Genomic DNA, 18358 nt, shown 5'->3' with positions numbered 1-18358 from the left:
CTGGAGAGATGACTTAGAAGTTAAGAACACTGGCTATTCTTCCAGAGGACCAGAGTTCAGGTCTCAGCCCACACATTGGCTTGTTCACAGTCACCTGTAACTCTGCCGCCCTCTTCTGGCCATTGGGGGCACCTGAATGCACATGTGCACATTTAGACTCAAAATACAATAAACTTTATTAAAAAGTGCAACGTTATCTTCAACTACATAGAGAGATTGAAGCCAGCCTGAACTACATGAGACTCTTTCTCAGAAAGTACAGCCAATGGGCTCATTCAAGTATGATGGGGTCATAATCCTTAGCAAATGGGACAGAACTTCCTCAGAATGTGTGGACCATTTTTTTTAGCCTCCATGCCAGATTGCAGAGGAGAGAGAAGAGAGGGGATTAAGAGAGAGACACATAGAGAAGAACCTTTTTCAGGCAAAGGCAGTTTTTTATTTTTTGGAGATAAGCTGGGCTGTCCTGGAACTCACTATGTAGACCAGGCTGGCTGCAAACTCACCTGCCTCTGCCTCCCCAGTGCAGAGAATAGAGGTGTGTGTCACCATGCACACAAACATAAAGTGTTTTAAAGGGCTAGACATGCTATCTCATTCCTAGGTAAGAGGCTAGAGCGCTTCCCTAACCCAAGGCTCTGGGTTCGGGCCCACCTGCCCAAGAAATAGTGAAGCCCACAGTGAACTGGACCCTCCTGAATCGTTTCATGCTGGGATCACAATATGATTCCACAGTGCTTAATATATACTTTATACAAAAGGCTTATATTCTGAGTTAGGAGGAGGGGCCAGGGACCTGAAATCCCTGGAGTGGGGTGCTGGAGGTGGGGACTCCAGGGACCCGTGTGTTGCAACTTCTTACATGGGAAGGCTGCGTTCACCCTGCTGCAATCTGCTGTAAGAGGCAGGAACAGTGGCAGCTGTGTTCATGGTGTCAGGGTGAGTCAGGGACAGTCAGGTGGCAGGCAGATGACTGTTCAGATACCAAGTGTTACAGCGGACTAATTTTTATTTCTCGCCTCTGCCCATCTGTCCAGGTGCGCTTTTCTGAGAAAGTCACCGTCCACTTCCTGGCTGTCTGGGCAGGACCAGCCCAGGCTGCCCGCCGAGGTCCCTGGGAGCAGCTCGCACGAGATCGGAGCCGCTTTGCCCGCCGCATTGCCCAGGTGGAGGAGAAGCTGGGGCCTTACCTCACCCCTGCCTTCAGGACCAGAGCCTGGGCGCGCCTTGGAAACCCAGCCCTCCCTCTGGCCTTCACCCCTGCTCCTCCACAGTCTGGGCCTTGCTCCTCCTCTGAGGCCACGCCCATGAGCCAAGCAGTGACCACACCCTCTGCCCTTCCCAGTGAGGCCCCTCCCCCCAGCCTGGACTTCGGTGGAAGGCGGCGCTAACCCCAAGTACTTTCCTGTTAGTTATTTATTTTTAATAAGAAATAAAGCCTTTTGATTTATAGCGATCAAGTCTTCAGGGTGTATTGGATCTTCAAGGGTGGCAAAAATGAGTTCTGTGTCCAAACCGAAGTTTAAGACCAGCCTGATCTACACAGTATAAAGTGACACAACTAGACCCAGCAATTTGAAGCTGAGGCAGGGGGATTGGCCTGAGTTCCAAGGACTGGCAGACATAACCTATGGAGGAAAACAGCCTCAAAAAATAAAGGGAGGGTGGTAGATAAAAGCAAAGCAAAGCCCGACGACAGGTATAAAAATGAAGCCCACTATTATGTGCACTAAAAATAGAGGATTTATTAGAAGACAAGGCCCGGCACAAAGGGCCGTGCTTGCTATCCCAGTACTCCGGAGGTGGAAGCAGGAGGATGAGGTGTTCAAGGCCAGGGTCAGCTTCGTAGTTGGAGACCAGACTATCAAAAAACTAAACGAGAAAGGAGGCATGGTGTGAAGCTTCCCGCAAACGCACAGGAGGGCTAGTGAGGGATGATAATTTTATTCAGTTACACGCCAGTTTCCCATCGAAACTGGATAAGCAGATGGCGAAAGCTTGGAGCGGGCAAAGAGGATACTGGAAATCCATAGTGAATATGTTTGGGGCCACGCGGCCGAACTGGAGCACCAGGTAGTCCGCTGATGAGAAAACCAGGGAAGAGGATTTAGTTAAACTCCGTCCTATGGCCCCAGGCAGCTGCACACTGACCAAGCTAGGAAACGCAAGGAGCCTAGAGACTACATCTCCCAATAGACCTTGCGACAGCGAGGCTCCGCCCTCTTTAGGAACCGGCCCAATGACGTAAGAGGGAGTAGTTGTGCTTAATGCCCCCTTTCCGCCCCCAAGCCCAGGTCTTCGGGTTGCTAGAGCTCACGTAGATCGGGGTGCACAATCTGGAAGTTCTTGACCGAAGCCCGAGTGACGCGACCGTGAAAATTGAGCACGTAGCCGCCGCTCTCGTCGCTCCAGGATGGGGCCTTGTTCTGCAGAAGGAGCGGCCCTTGTCTTGCGCCCTTTGGTAGACGACTCAATATCGAATCCTGATCCTTGAGATGCAATAGGGGCATCGTTTGTTAGGCTACCCGCAGCCTTCTTTAAGTCCAGATGCACGTGTTATTTGTATTTATTTACTTATTTATTTACTTGAGAACAGTGTCTCTGGATTGCCAGGTTTACCCTTTTGTGTTTTTGAAGAGGGTTTCTCTGTGTAGCCCCTGCCTGTCCTGGCATTAGTTCTGTAGACCGGGCTGGGAATGTAATTTCTTTTCTTAGAGGATGGGTTTGAGAAAGCACTTAGCACAGAGTAACAATCACTGTCACGGTTATTATTACTCTGTCCACTGCCCTCCCGAAGCAGATCCAATGTCTTGAACACGAAAATCACCATCTTTGATAATGGAGTGAGCCCTGAGCCTCTGCCTCCCAAGTGCTGGGATTGAAAACAAATTTTGAGCAGGGCGGTAGTGGTGCACGCCTTTAATCCCAGCTGTCAGGAGGCAGAGGCAGGTGGATCTCTGTGAGTTCAGGGCAGCCTGGTCTACAGAGCGAGATCCAGGACAGGCACCAAAGCTATACAGAGAAACCCTGTCTCGAAAAAACAAAAAAAAAAAAAAATTTTTTTTTTTTTTTTTAAACAAGGTCTCACTCTAGCCCTGTCTATCTTGGAACTTGATATTTAGATGAGGCTAGCCTCCAACTTACATGGTCTGTCTTTCTTCTCCCTCTGGGAGAGCAATACATGCTCTGCTAACCATTGAGCCATCTCTCCAGCACCAGACCCAGAATTTTTGAGTCTCTAGTCTTTACTTCCTGAGAAGGGACTCTGGCAAAGCCATTCAATGTGACCTGCAAATCATGGTTTTCTAACCCATTCTCACCTCTTAGTATTGCTTTTCACAACCTTAAAGACTCACATTTTGTGGCTGGACTCTCATCCTCTGCTTGCGCCTGTCCATTCCTGGAAGTATCACAGTCATTTTCCGAGGTCCCCGGAACCCCAAGACATTGCTTTCCTGGCAGGATTAATTAATTATATTGAGTTAGCCTAGCTCCCTGTGCGTTCTTACCTATTGGCACCCCATTCATCCAGGCCCCTCCAGGATACTTACATAACACACGACTCCCAGCTTCTCTCTGATCCGGGTACTGTCTGGGATCCAGTAGTTCCTCTCAGGGTTCACCCCATTATCAAAGATGGTAAATTTTGTGCCCAAGATATTGGATCTGCCCCAGGAGGGCAGGGGGGAGAGTAACAAAAACCGAGAGATAGTGATTGCTACTCTGTGTAAGTGCTTTCTCAAACCATCCTCTATGAAAAGAAATCACAGTCCCAGCCCTCTGATTTTTGTGTCTTTCTAGCATGCTACATTGACACTTTGGGAACCCTCTTCCATCTGGGAAGCAAGAACTCACACACTCCAGACCTCTTTCCCCACAGGAACTGAGGGGTCCCAGCCCTCTCCCTATCAAAAAGCAAAACATCTTAAATGCCGGCCTGTATTCTTGGCATCCAAAGCTTTCATGTTTTTTCTTTCCCACCTGTGGAAATACATCCTGCAGAACTACAAGACCCATCAGGCTTTAGTGCAGTCCTGTGTTGTGCACTGCGGCCTCTTGGGAAATGAAGTCCACTGGCCTGTCTCTCCCTGGCTTTCTGACACCTGTTGCCTCACCACATACCAGGAGCACCACACCAAGAAGGCTTCACTTACCTAACTTTGCCCACAAAGTTGTTCCCGTTGCGAGACATATCTTTGGGATCCAGAGAGATGAGATAATTTGAGGTTTTGCATATTTTCCTTTTCCTCCCAGCCAGAAGGAAATGCTACAGATCGGAGAAGAGACTTCAGGATTGAGTTTTGACATCTGTCTAGAGCCGGTGGCCTGAAAACAGCTCTGAATAAGGGAAGGGCTATTTCTGGAGGCGAAGAAGGCCACACTGGGAGGAGACTGGTCAGCAGGAGAGGGGTGTAGCTTAGCTATAGAATGGAAACAATTTGAAGGACCCAGTTTATATCAGGATTGGGTGGGGTTTGGCCACCAAGAAGACTCAGTTGGATGGCCAGAGAAGAGACTCACTTAACTCAAGTGGGAATGAGGTAGGGTAGGAAGGACCTGAGCTACTGTGTTCTAAAATGTCTGAAGTGCTGAGGTGGGTAGGACTTAGGCCTGACAGGACAGACCTGAGTCCAGGGGAAAACAAAGCGTTGAAAGGGCCTCACATTGTTGCCCTGGCTGGCTTGGAACTTATTTAGAAAGGGCTGGCTTCCAACTCAGAGGTCTGCCTTCCTCTGCTTCCCAAGTGTGGGGATTAAAGGTATCTGCCGCCACCACCTGACTTTTTTTTAGTTTGCAATAGTGTCTCCAGTCAGGTCAGGAGGCTGGCCTTGAACTCCTTCTTTCTATACAAGGCTGACCTTGCTCTCCTGACCTTCTCTGCTGCCATGTCCCATATATGATTAGGTTTATAGGTTGATGCGGCCACATCTGCAGTCAAATGCTCTACCACTGAGCTATACCCCCGATGCCGCCACATCTGGCTCCAGAAATTTTAACCTTGTCCAGAAGGGAGGGGCATGCCGCTGGAATCGGGGGCTCGTCTCCCTCCTCTGTCCCCCAGCGGGAAGGCCCCCGCACCAGGGCTGGATCTCACCGCCACACCGTCCTCGGCCTCCTGGTAGAGGTAGTAGGACGGGAAGAAGCCCTTGTCCATGCCATGCTTGTTTCGGATGATGCGGCACTGCACCACGTGGTCCCGGGCCGCGGGGAGCAGCACATAGGCCTCCACGTCCTCCCCCAGCCGAGGGCCCGGGGGCCGGGCCGCGGGGCGGGTCCAGTTACAAGGATTCTGGTTGCTTGGGTCCTTATTGTCCTGCAAGACCTTGGACGGCACTGGGGCGCTGTCCGTCCCTGCAGACTCTGAGGCCTCTTTCTTCTCCAGGTCTTCATCCTAGCTCGAGTGCAGATCCACAAGTGAGGGACAGTCAAGCTGGGCCCTGATTGGCTGTGTCAACTAAGGGATGACCCCTGAGGACCCAGGGCTTCATGCCAGTCAAGCATGTCAGGTGACCCACCCAACCAAGTTGGCCCATCTGCTGGTGAGTCAAACGTGCAACCTCATTAGGTCACACAAACGGTGAGATCCTACTCTAGAACAGGTAAACATGCCAGGGAGGTGCTTGGGGCATTACTGAGTAGTATAGCAACCCTGCCTAGAATCTCCCAGTGAGGGGCTCAGGTGTGGCTCAGTGGTAAGAGCACTTGCCTAGCAAAGAATTTGACCATTTTACTATAAAATGAGCCTTGCAAGCCTCACACCTTTAATTATAGCACTCGGGAGGCTGAGGCAGGCAGATCTCTGTGAGTTCAAAGCCAGTCTGGTCTACAGACTGAATTCCAGGACAGCTAGGGCTGTTACACAGAGAAACCCTATCCTGAAAAATTAAAAAAAAAAAAAAAAAAAAAGACTTTCCAAATCACCCTTTATAGTCTCTATAAGTTGGCACCTGTTCATGGGTATTCATTTTTTAAAAGAGAGAGTCTCTTTATGGAGTCCAGATTGGCCTTGAACTCAGTCTCTGGCAGCCTCCTGACTGCAGGAAATGCAAGCATGCACCGCTGGGCACAGATTTTCACACCATGGTTGTTGCTCCTTCAGCCAGTCAAATGCCCTGTGGATTGGGCTGCAGATTTTGAGTGCCACCTACCCCGAGGCCAGAGGCTGGTCTCCTTGTTTCTATATCCTTTTGTGCTGTGTTTTCTTCCTCCTCACAGGATGCCAAGTGTCCCTGAACCCTACCAGAGCTCACTGTCGAGGCCGGGGCAGGACTGGGTGCCTTGGGTTCAAAGGCAGCATCCTTGGATTCAACCTCTTCCTCTTCGCTGATCCCTAAGAGGCAGAAGCAGTTACAGGTCAGGACATCTGAGTCGCAGTTAGGTGAGATCAGTATTGTCAGCTGGACAGGACAGGAACCCCAGTTCCCAGCTGCTCTGCCAGGCTCTTCCACTGACCACACTCTGTGCACTTCCCATGCACATGGAGCCTACAGAGCCTGATCTCCCAGAGTCAATGTCTCACTGTGTGGCTCTGGCCTAGTCTGAGACAGATTTCTAGACTGGGCTTGCTCTGAACACAGAGATCCAACTGCCTTTGCCTCCAGTGTTGGAATTAAAGTCCTGTGTCACAATAGCTGGTCAAAAGTAAACAAGTTAAAAAACAACAACAACAAATAAATTGAAGGCCTGGAGAGATCGAGTAACAGTCAAAGGCACATTCTGCTCTTGTGAGAACCCGAGTTCACTTCCCAGCTCTCAAGGTTCATGGTCCACAAACACATCCAACTCCAGCTCCAGTGGGTCTGACTCCCTCTTCTGGTCTCTGTGGGAACTGCACTCACATTTACAAACACACAGATGTACATCTACAAACTAAAAAGAATTAAAATAAATAATCTGATCCAGGTGGTGGTGTCACATGTGTTAAATAACAGCACTTGGGAGGCAGAGGGAGGCAGATCTCAGTGAGTTCAGGGCCAACTTGGTCGGCATAGTGAGTTCCAGGACAGCCAAAGCTACCAAGAGAAACCCTGTCTTGAAAAACCAAAATAGGCCGGGCAGTGGTGGCACACACTTTAATCCCAACACTATGGAGGCTGAGGCAGGCAGATCTCAGCTTGTTCTACAAAGCAAGTTTCAGGACAGCTAGGGCTACACAGAGGATCCCTGTCTGGAAAAAACAAAATAAATAAAATAAAAATTAAAAAGAAGAAAGGAAATAGCAGGACTGTGGTGGCAAATGCTTTAAACCCCAGTGCTCAGGATACAGAGGCATGTGGATCTCTGTGAGTTCAAGGACAGTCTTCTATACAGAGCAAGTTCCAGGACAGGCCTCAAGCTACACAGTGAAACAGTCTCAAAAAAAAATAAAAATAAAAAAGAAAGAAAGAAAGGAAGAGAGAGAGAGAGAAAGAAAGAAAGAAAAAGCTAAAAAGAAAAAGGGAAAACAAAACAAAACAAAACCATAATAAATAATCTGGGTGTGGTACAAGAAGCCTTTAATCCAGCACACAAGAGGAAGAGGTCAGTGGATCTCTGTGAGTTCAAGGCCAGCCCAGGGATCATAGATATCGACCCCATCCCTCCAAACTCAGTTTAAACACATGAGTTTGATGTGGTGATGGTTTTACTTCTGAGTACACTGTGTGACAGGGACTAGACACCTGGACAGAAGACCTGGGAGACCCGTGAGTTACGATATCCCACATAAAGCTGTTAACAAAGCAGGATGACAAACTGTCATGAACCAGGGACCAGATTTCACTCCCCTGTCCCCGAAATTACCAGGTCCTGGGGAGGCTAACCAGCCCCTGCACCGGGTTGCCAGATGTGTCTTGGGAGGCGGGGGGATGATCGGGATGTCCTCCATGGTCACTTCCTCCACATCTGAATCTGAGCTGTCTGGGAGGTAGCAAAGATGGTGGACCGCAGCGCCATCACCCTGAGTGTACACTAGAGAAAAAGGAGTGTCAGATTTGGGGTCCTTTGGTGCAAGAGGGGGAAGCTCTGTCCTGACCCCGATGTCAGAGGAAAAGCAGGCAATCCTGAAGGTCTAAGGAGGCGTGCTCTAAATATCAGTGGCCTAAGATTACCTGCTCCTCTGGGTGGCAGAAGGGGGGCCCGCTGGCCACCACCATCTCTGACATAGCTCATGGAGAGCAGGGCACCGGGCGGCCTGGAGGGCAGATGCGCCTGTGGTACATTCTCCTGGAGGAAAGGACTCCCAGCACCTGGGGGAGAGGGCAGAGAGGCCCATTTAAAGAGGATCTCCTGAGTAAGGCAGGAGGATTACCTCAAACCCTCCACTACATAACAAGTTCCAGTCTGATAGCATGGGACCATGGCCCCCCAAATTCTAAACAAAAACTCGGTAGCAAACACCATGGACTCCTGCTCTACCAGCAGAACTTCTGTCTTGGGACAGTCCGAGTTCCCTCAGACTCTACTAGGTTCTGACAAACCCAGTCACTGGATTCGCTTGGGTCTGGCCCTCCAGTTACTCTAAGCTCTGCCTGCTTCTTGTCAGAGAACCGGGTAATCTCAAGGGCCCAGCTTTATTGGAATGGCTCCAAAGACACCCCCAGCCCAATCAATCCTCTGCCTGGGGATCCTCGAGAACCCACCCCTGTTCCCTCATAAAGCCCCACACTCAAGTCTCACCCCTGTCCTCTACCATAAACTCCCTATCTGGATGCAATTAGGCCCCACTGTCCCATTAGGACACTTCCTGACATCTACCAGGCCATCCCTCTGGCAGCCAGCACCAGCCACGCAGTTCCCGCCCTGGGCCTCACCAGGCTCCACCCTCCAGTGCTCACTAGGCCCCGCCCCCAGCCCCCATAAACCCGTTCATCAGACCGAATCCCCAGCCGCTGTCACACTGGAAGCGATCATCCCCGCGCCTTGGTCGCCGGTGCCTCAGGGAAGCATCAGGATTGGCCTGAACCATGAGGGGCTCCTGGCGCTTCCTGCGCTGCTTCTTCTCGAGTAGCTGTTGCTGAAGGATCAAGAGGGGGTGTGTGGGGCGTCCAGGTGCCCTTCCTCCATCAGGGTCCCAGATACCCAGTCCTTTCCGGTCAGATCCGGTCTATCTCCACCTCCTCCTCCAACAACTAGGAGTCCAGCCCTCTAGAACTGTTGTCTTTAAAAATTTCCTCAGCCTGAGCTGCCATCCGGGCTGAGGCACAAGGACTAAGCCTTCCTAGACAGGGCTGGAGAGATGGCTCAGAGGTTAAGAGCCATCTCTTTAAGGTCCTGCGTTCAATTCCCAGCAATCACATGCCACATGGAGGCTCACAGCCATCTGTAATGAGATCTGGCGCCCTCTTCTGGCCTACAGGGATATTTGTAGGCAGTTTATTGTATACATAATAAATAAATCTTTAAAAAAAAAAAAAGAAATAAAAACTAAACAAAAGTCCTAGACAATTTGGTGAGAACCTGTTTCCACATACAAAGGTGGGTATAAAGACTCACATCTGTAGTAAGTCCGGAAATAGAAGGAAGACTGTGGGAGCCAGTGTGAGGTCAGCATAGGTCACAGAGCGGCTAACTGGGGCCTGAGAGAGGGCTCAGTGGGTAAAGGTGCTTGTGCTCCCACCAGGCCTGACAACCTGGGTTTGAGCCCTGGGACCCAAATCCTCCAAGGAGAGCACCCAGCCTGCAAGCTGTCCCCACATACACGCCATGGCGTGCGTGTCCTCGACCCCTGAGTAAATGCAATTTAACAAAACAAAGCAAGTGTGGCCGCTCACAACTGTGATTCTAGCACCAGCCTGGGCTAGGCAGCAAGGTCTTGTTTCAAAAGAAAACCAAATTCCTACTTTCTCTTTTCCTAATTTGAGAACCAGAAGTTCAGAGAAAAGGAACATGGGATTGGGGTCTCTGAGCATCCTGGGAAGGTGGGGAAGATGGAAGAGTGGGATTCGGGTCATACCTGTTGTTCCAGTTTCTGCAGCCTCACACCCGAGAATTCATCCTCCAAGGTTCTAGAGAAATACAGGCTGGTGGCCACAGGCAGCAGGGCAGCTTTGCCTGATCCAGAGCCCCTCCCCTGACCAATTTGGGTTCTGAGCGCCAGTGATGTCATAGTAGGTGAGGGACCTGAGCTTCTAGGTCAGTTATGACTCTTTCTCCCAGCCCCTCCCCTTAGGACCCAACCTGAGGCTCTAGCTATCTCGGGATCCATGGACATCGGAGTCCAGATCCGCCTCCCCCCCCCAGCTTCTCTTGGTTGATGGTGGTCAGCCTGAAGACAGTTTGAGCCCCAAAGCTGTGTGTATCAGGTATCTAGGTCCCCTCTCCCCCAACCCGCTGCCCATTAGGTTTCCTCACTCACTCTTTCTTCCACGGTTCATTTTCCTGAGACGGTCTGGAGGATTAGGAAGGCATAATCAGACCTAGACCCAACATCTAAAGAGAAACCGCCCTCTAATTCCTGACATCTGCCTTCGATTTTCTTTTGAACCCTAACAACCCAAATCCCAATGCCCTCCTGAGACTTAGTAGCCTGTGGTGAACTTTAAGCACTATTGGGAGCACAAAAATCCAGCTCTGTACCACACAGGTAAGGCAGGTCCTGCTTGGTCCTGCTTCTAAGTATTGGGAGTTGGAGGCTCAGGGTCACAAATCCCAACTCCCCAGCATCCACCTATCTGGAATCCCAGAGGCACCCACCCCTCCCTAGCACCAGCTTGGAGTTCTCACAGCCTTGCCCAGATGCTGGAACTCTAAACACAGGCAAACACTTTCTTAGAAAGGGGTGTTCCCACAGGGACTTGCCCTCTTCTTGGCCCTCTTGGCCCCTCAAGGTCCATGTCCAACAGAGTAATGCCTCCAGGCCACTGAAGCAGACTGATCCCTTGTTCTGGGGGTTCTGAATTGGAACTGCAAGCCAACATTCCTTAAAGGGACCCAAGAGTATCTACCTAGCAATATAGTTCTACATACAGAGCATTAAAGAAGTTTATAAGCCTAGTGGCTCATGCCTGTAATTCCAGCACTTGGGAGGTGCAGACAAGGTGCCAGGAATCTAAGCATTCTTCCTCTACAAGCATTCCTATGTCTTCCAGGTCAGCTTGGGATGCATAAAGCCATTTCTCAGGGGGAAAAAGTGGGAGAGGGAGCTGGGAGTGGGGTATTTTAATCTCAACACTTGTGAGTCAGAGGCAGGAGGATCTCTGTGATCTCGAGGCCAGCCTGGTCTACATAGAACTCCAGCTAGGGTTACATAATGAGACCCTTTTAAAAAGTAGTGATAGTATCCTATACAGTTGGTTATCACCAAAGCTCTGACTTACAGGAACCTGTGGAGCGAAAATAAATGAGAAGACTGCAATTCCCAGGAGACACAGTGGCAAAAGTTGCCCTCCCCACCCCTACCCGCATGCAGGGCTTTGACTTTCATGTGAAAACGACGGAGGAAAGGTCACGTTTAAGAATGTGAGCCTCGGGGCTGGAGAGATGGGTCAGTGGTTAAGAGCATTGCCAGCTCTGCCAGAGGTCCTGAGTTCAACTCCCAGGAACCACATGGTGGCTCACAACCATCTCTAGTGGGATCTTATGCTCTCTTCCGGCACAAAGTTGTACATGCAGATAAAGTACACATATACAAAATAAATAATAAAATCTTTAAACACACACACACACACACACACACACACACACAAAGAATATGAGCTTCCAAGAAAGCAGGAGAAATTTTCCAAAGTAAGGGGGCCGGCATGGACCAATCAGCATCCTGGGGGCAGGTCGTCCGCGGGTGGAAAAGTGGGAGTGACTTAGGAGGGAAATCATCAGAAACCCGGCAGAGGTCCTAGCGTGGGAAAACGCCCTCTGCGCTAGGAGAGGTGAGGGGCATTGGATAGCGGAGGCCAGGGGACTGGAGATCCGGGTACTTGCAGCGTTTCAGGTCCCTGTGGTCCCGTGAGAAGGGGAGTCTAGGAGGCCTAGCATCTCGGTTTGGGGAAGGATTCCCTACTTTGAGGGAGACAGGATGAAGGTCTGCGGACTGCGCTGTAGGAAAGGGAGGCTGGAGGCCTGGCATCCCGGGTTGCAGGTGACGAAACGCGTGGAGACTTCATTTTTGCAAATGGGAATGGCACTGAGGATGGCGTGCACACTCGTTTGCCCAGCCGGATATGGGGTTAGACCTTAGGTCGGGTAGTAATGTGAGCCTACAAGTCGCTGGGGGGGGGGGGTGCGGGGGGGTATAGGCAGGAGGATCAGGAATTCAAACCCAGCCTTTGCTACTTAACACTTGTCTCAAAAAGCCGGAGCAAAGCAACAAAACCCCATTCTCCACCTCTCCTCGCAGAGCAGCCGCGATGCCTGCCTCCGCGCCCCGCGGGACCCCTTTCCTTCTCCTAGCTCCTCTCCTGATGCTGTCCGCTGTGCTGGCCGTGCCCCTGGACCGCGCGGCGCCCCATCAGGACGACAGCCAGGCCACTGAGAGCCCGGTGAGTAGCCCTGCCCTGCGCTCTGGCGGGTTTGCAGTGGTGCAGTTCCCGCTGTCCCCAAGGCCCTGGTGAAAACTCCAGGGACCCGGTTTAACACGCTGCGGCTTCCGGTTTACCTGCCTTCCTTTGCAGTAGTGTGTTGGTGAATCTCACAAGCAGACCCGGGACCCCGGCCATCGGTATATGGAAATCAAGACAGATCCCAAATGAACACCCGTTCACTCCCTCCCCTAAACTCCTTGATCTTTAAGATCCCCCTTAACGATGGAGAAACCAGAAGCAAAACTACATTTCCCAGTAGCACCATAGGCAGTTGGATGCTACTACCTGGCTGGGGCATTCCTGCTTCACAGAGCTCGTGAAGTTTAAATGGAGGTGTAGTTTAAATGGGAGAAGGACATGGTGGGCGGGCGCTGCTGATTTACTCATTCCTACAAATATCTATTGAACCTTGTGAAAGCTTTCCTCTTAGGAGAGAGTTGGATCTTTCAAAGTCCAGGTACCTGATTGATGGCCTAGTTCTTCTATCGCTCTCCTTAGCAGTGGTAACTGACTCTTATAACAGGACTGCCAGTAACAGAGCAGTTTCCTCCCCACTCAGGGGCCAGTTTGCTAAGAACTCTGCCCCATATTACCCCACCATCCTATGTTGACTCATGTCTGGCTTCAGTCAGACCCTCAGGAAGTAATCCAGTCTGGTAGTCAATCAGGGTCGTACCCGGCCACAAACAGGAAATGTTCTTGCTATTTTGTCAGACAGACCCCTGACAGAGCAGACAGACCCCAGACACAGCAGACAGACCCCAGACACAGCAGACAGACAGACCCCTGACACAGCAGACAGACAGACCCCAGACACAGCAGACAGACCCCTGACACAGCAGACAGACAGACCCCTGACAGAGCAGACAGACCCCAGACACAGCAGACAGACCCCAGACACGGCAGACAGACCCCAGACACAGCAGACAGACCCCAGACACAGTAGACAGACAGACCCCAGACACAGCAGACAGACAGACCCCTGACACTACAGACAGACAGACCCCTGACACAGCAGACAGACCCCAGACACAGCAGACAGACCCCAGACACAGCAGACAGACAGACCCCTGACACAACAGACAGACAGACCCCTGACACAGCAGACAGACCCCAGACACAGCAGACAGACTCCAGACACAGTAGACAGACCCCAGACACGGCAGACAGACCCCAGACACAGTAGACAGACAGACCCCTGACACAGCAGACAGACAGACCCCTAACACAGCAGACAGACCCCAGACACAGCAGACAGACCCCAGACACAGCAGACAGACAGACCCCAGACACGGCAGACAGACCCCAGACACAGCAGACAGACAGACCCCAGACACGGCAGACAGACCCCAGACACAGCAGACAGACAGACCCCAGACACGGCAGACAGACCCCAGACACAGCAGACAGACAGACCCCAGACACAGCAGACAGACAGACCCCAGACACAGCAGACAGACAGACCCCTGACACAGCAGACAGACCCCAGACACGGCAGACAGACAGACCCCTGACACAGCAGACAGACAGACCCCTGACACAGCAGACAGACAGACCCCTGACACAGCAGACAGACAGACCCCTGACACGGCAGACAGACAGACCCCTGACACAGCAGACAGACCCCAGACACAGCAGACAGACCCCAGACATGGCAGACAGACCCCAGACACAGCAGACAGACAGACCCCTGACACGACAGACAGACCCCAGACACAGCAGACAGATCCCAGACACAACAGACAGACAGACCCCTGACACAACAGACAGACAGACCCCTGACACAGCAGACAGACCCCAGACACAGCAGACAGACCCCAGACACGGCAGACAGACAGACCCCTGACACAACAGACAGACAGATCCCTGACACAGCAGACAGACCCCAGACACAGCAGACAGACCCCAGACACGGCAGACAGACAGACCCCTGACACAACAGACAGACAGACCCCTGACACAGCAGACAGACCCCAGACACAGCAGACAGACCCCAGACACAGTAGACAGACCCCAGACACGGCAGACAGACCCCAGACACAGTAGACACAGACCCCTGACACAGCAGACAGACAGACCCCTGACACAGCAGACAGATCCCAGACACGGCAGACAGACAGACCCCTGACACAGCAGACAGACAGACCCCTGACACGGCAGACAGACAGACCCCTGACACAGCAGACAGACAGACCCCTGACACAGCAGACAGACAGACCCCAGACACGGCAGACAGACAGACCCCAGACACAGCAGACAGACCCCAGACACAGCAGACAGACCCCAGACACGGCAGACAGACCCCAGACACAGCAGACAGACCCCAGACACAGCAGACAGACCCCAGACACAGTAGACAGACAGACCCCAGACACAGCAGACAGACAGACCCCTGACACAGCAGACAGACCCCAGACACAGTAGACAGACAGACCCCAGACACAGTAGACAGACAGACCCCAGACACAGTAGACAGACAGACCCCAGACACAGCAGACAGACAGACCCCTGACACTACAGACAGACAGACCCCTGACACGGCAGACAGACCCCAGACACAGTAGACAGACAGACCCCAGACACAGCAGACAGACCCCAGACACAGCAGACAGACAGACCCCAGACACAGCAGACAGACCCCAGACACAGCAGACAGACAGACCCCTGACACTACAGACAGACAGACCCCTGACACGGCAGACAGACAGATCCCTGACACCGGAACCAGTTGCTGACCAGATGTCATGAGCCAATCGTAAAATGATTCCTGTACAGTAAGGTCTATATTCAATCACTTCAGAGCACACTTACCCGCAGCTGGAACTCCCCTTGCAGCCTTAAAAGGAGTCTTCGAGCTTCTCTCTGGGTGGCCATTTTGCCACCTTGTCAGATGGTTTAACCCCAGCATGCTGGAATTTTTATTCTCAAGAAATTAAATGCTCTTGTTGATTGAGTACGTGTCTGGTGGTCTTTTGTGGGACTTCTCAAGGACCCTAACATTGATCATCTCATGCCTAGACATGATTAAGTGCACATATGACCACAATTATTCACACCTGGGAAGAAGGCAGAAGTTTCTGTGTTCTGATCAAAGCAAAACAACAAACAAACAAAACACTCACCCATGCTGTGCCCCTAGCAAGCACACCTCTACAGGATGGTCCCAGTAGAGAACTTGGGCTTTAGGTAAAGTCTCCTGCTGCATGTAGTCTTTTGTTCTCTCTTCACTTTTTTTTTTTTTTTTTTTGGTTTTTCCAGACAGGGTTTCTCTGTGTAGTTTTGCACCTTTCCTGGATCTCACTTTGTAGACCAGGCTGGCCTCGAACTCCCACGTGCTGGGACTAAAGGTGTGAGCCACCACCGCCCGGCATCTCTCTTTACTTCTTGAAGCAGGGAACTGAGAACAAAGGCCACAACTGTAGCAGGGCTATGGTGGCACATGCCTTTAATCCCAGTACTCGGGAGGCAGAATCAAGGAGATGTCTGTGAGTTTAAGGCCAGCCTGGTCTATGGAGCAAGTTCCAGGACAGCCTGGGCTACCCTGTCTTGAAAAAACAAACCATTCATAGAAACTTCTGTGAATGTTCTAAACATGCTATACATCCGTAACAGGTGAGTGGGAGGGGCTGAGATGGGAGGTTGGCCAAGGCATTACAGAAACATTCTTATGCTCTACCCGACAGTAAGTATACTCTGACCTTGGTCCCTACATGCATTGCGTTTAGGTTTGTTTCCCACATAGACATATAGAAAGTGGAGAATCCAGCTGGGCATGGTGGCACACGCCTTTAATCCCAGCACTCAGGAGACAGAGGCAGATGGATCTCTAGGAGTTCAAGGCCAGCCTGGTCTATATAGTGAGTTCTAGAACAGCCCACCCCCAAAAAAAGAAAATGGGGAATTGTAACTGTTCTGACAGGAATAAAGATATTCTAATCAGATCTTGCGTCTCTCAATCTATCAGAGGACTGAAACACTACACCCCTGAGAAATGAGCATTTCCTCAGGAATCTCATGCTGGAGGGCGACTGAGGGACAGGGTCATAACCTGCTGTGGGGTATCCCCCAGAGAAGACTGATTGGACGTGGGTGTAAGCCAAGAGAAAGTCTTTATTTCCGGGTCAGCGACTACACTGGGTGTTCAGGATTCCACTGTAGCCCTGAGCCTTCCTCAGGAGGAGCTTTTAAGCACTAAAACCATGTTAAGGGTTGACATGTACTTCAGTTAACAAGAACAGTTGGCCAGAGGTGGAACTACAGCAGCCCAAAGGCAAGATTAGCACATTTAGAGACTTTCCCATGTCATGGGCTTTGAAGGAGTAGGTCTTTGTTTTCATTTTGTGAAGCACGTGGTGTTGTCTACATGCTGAGTGTCATGGCCTGAGTGGCATTTCCGTTATGGAGTCACACTGAGGTCTGGGGGACCCTTACAGGACCCAGTGGGAAGGATTAGGGCAGGGATCGCCCAGGAGCTGCAGGGAGATTGCTGGAATCTGTATACAACAGATCTTTTGTTTGTGCTTCTTTTGAGACAGTCTCACACTCTAGCCCTAGCTGGCCTTGGATTCACAGCAACCCTGCTGCCTCTGCTTCCTGTGTGCTGTGGGATTACCTGGCTTCAGTTTGATTATTTAACAGAATGCTGAGAAAAACAGATCTTCGAGGATGGCAGAGACCAAGGCTGGGTGGTGGTGAGAAACTCACAAATGGTGCCTGGTTTCCCCTAGCGGACCTGTTTTGTGATCTCCTTCAGGAGACAGTCTCACTCCCCCAAGGGCCAGAGCCCTTGTTGAGAAAGGCCTGCCTGTTCTCACGATCCTCTCCTACCTTCCTGCAAGAAGCAGATCTGAGCCCCCCCCTGACCCCCCCCCAGACTCCTTACTACCCACTCCATCCACCTAGTAATGAACAGGCCTTCCAGGCCCTGTGTTCAGTTTTGAGAAGATCTACCCACTGGGGAATGCTGGTCTTGGACAGACCCCTTCCCTACCAGCTGCCTCTGATTCAGCTGAAGACCTCTCCTCCATGCCCCCAACATGGTCCCTCGTCACCTCCTGTTTCTGCTTCAGTTCCTCTGATGATGCCCTCTTGTCTAAAGTCTGTCACTGACCATCAGCTAGGTCAGCTCAGGATAAATCTGTCCAAAGGGACCTCTCTGGAAAAAAAAAAAAAAAACAATGAGGAAATACCTTGAGCACAGCCATGATTTTCAAGGGCCTCTGTAATTATGGAATGTTTAAAAATATTCTTCATTTCAGGGGCTGAAGACATGTCTCAGCAGTTAAGACTGAGTGTTGCTCTTGCAGAGGACCTGAGCTTGGCTCCCAGCCACCTCTAACTGCAGCTTCGGGAACTCTGACTCCCTCTTCTGGCCTCTTCACGCACTGCACTCACATGTACATACCCATACAGAGATATAATTAAGAGTAAAAATAAATCTTTTGGGGGGACATGGGAAGTGTAATATGGTGTCACTATATATCCCTGGATGGCCTGAAACTCACTATGTAGACCAGGCTGCCTTGAACCCACAGATATCTGTCTTACCCTGCCTCTGTTTCTCAAGTGCTGGAATTATTTAATGATAATAAGTTTGTTATTAAAAAATAACTTTATTTTTAACTTACTTTTTAAAAGTTGTAAATAAAGGGGGCTGGAGAGATGGCTCAGTGGCTAAGAGCACTGGTTGCTCTTCCAGAGGTCCTGAGTTCAATTCCCAACAACCACATGGTGGCTCACTGCCATCTGTAATGAGATCTGGTACCCTCTTCTGGCCTGCAGTCATATATGCTGTATACATAATAAATAAATAAATCTTTAAAAAAAAAAGTTGTAAATAAAAAAGTCATCACATACTGAAA

The 18358-nt window shown here is 50.9% G+C and overlaps 1 protein-coding gene and 1 long non-coding RNA gene across 3 annotated transcripts; one reads left to right on the top strand and one right to left on the bottom strand.

Annotated features, from left to right (window-relative positions):
* Positions 1-1928: 1928 nt before the first annotated feature.
* On the bottom strand, positions 1929-11043 carry LOC102908882 (tubby-related protein 2). 2 transcript variants are annotated; one of them, XM_076578246.1, is made up of 13 exons: positions 10780-11043; positions 10337-10369; positions 9935-9986; positions 8857-8995; positions 8091-8228; positions 7783-7950; positions 6150-6331; positions 5096-5392; positions 4155-4267; positions 3552-3666; positions 3357-3455; positions 2318-2489; positions 1929-2081 (listed from the first exon to the last, which is right to left on the bottom strand). In XM_076578246.1, exons 1-13 carry the CDS (start codon positions 10896-10898, stop codon positions 1948-1950), a joined length of 1761 nt encoding a protein of 586 aa, XP_076434361.1. In that variant the 5' UTR covers positions 10899-11043; the 3' UTR covers positions 1929-1947. The 2 variants fall into 2 exon arrangements, with proteins under 2 accessions (XP_076434361.1, XP_076434363.1); XM_076578248.1 differs by lacking the exon at positions 10780-11043 and adding an exon at positions 10675-10693.
* Positions 11044-11723: 680 nt separating this feature from the next.
* Positions 11724-18000, top strand: LOC121828856 (uncharacterized). The gene is made up of 3 exons (XR_006071487.2): positions 11724-11846; positions 12314-12455; positions 17756-18000. It is a non-coding gene; the product is annotated as an uncharacterized LOC121828856 (long non-coding RNA).
* The last annotated feature ends 358 nt before the right edge of the window (positions 18001-18358 follow it).

Source organism: Peromyscus maniculatus, chromosome 1 (genome assembly GCF_049852395.1).
Source record: "Peromyscus maniculatus bairdii isolate BWxNUB_F1_BW_parent chromosome 1, HU_Pman_BW_mat_3.1, whole genome shotgun sequence".
NCBI classification, from domain to species: domain Eukaryota; kingdom Metazoa; phylum Chordata; class Mammalia; order Rodentia; family Cricetidae; genus Peromyscus; species Peromyscus maniculatus.
The sequence above is the reverse complement of the archived record's forward strand: the minus strand, read 5'-3'. Positions and strand labels throughout refer to the sequence as shown.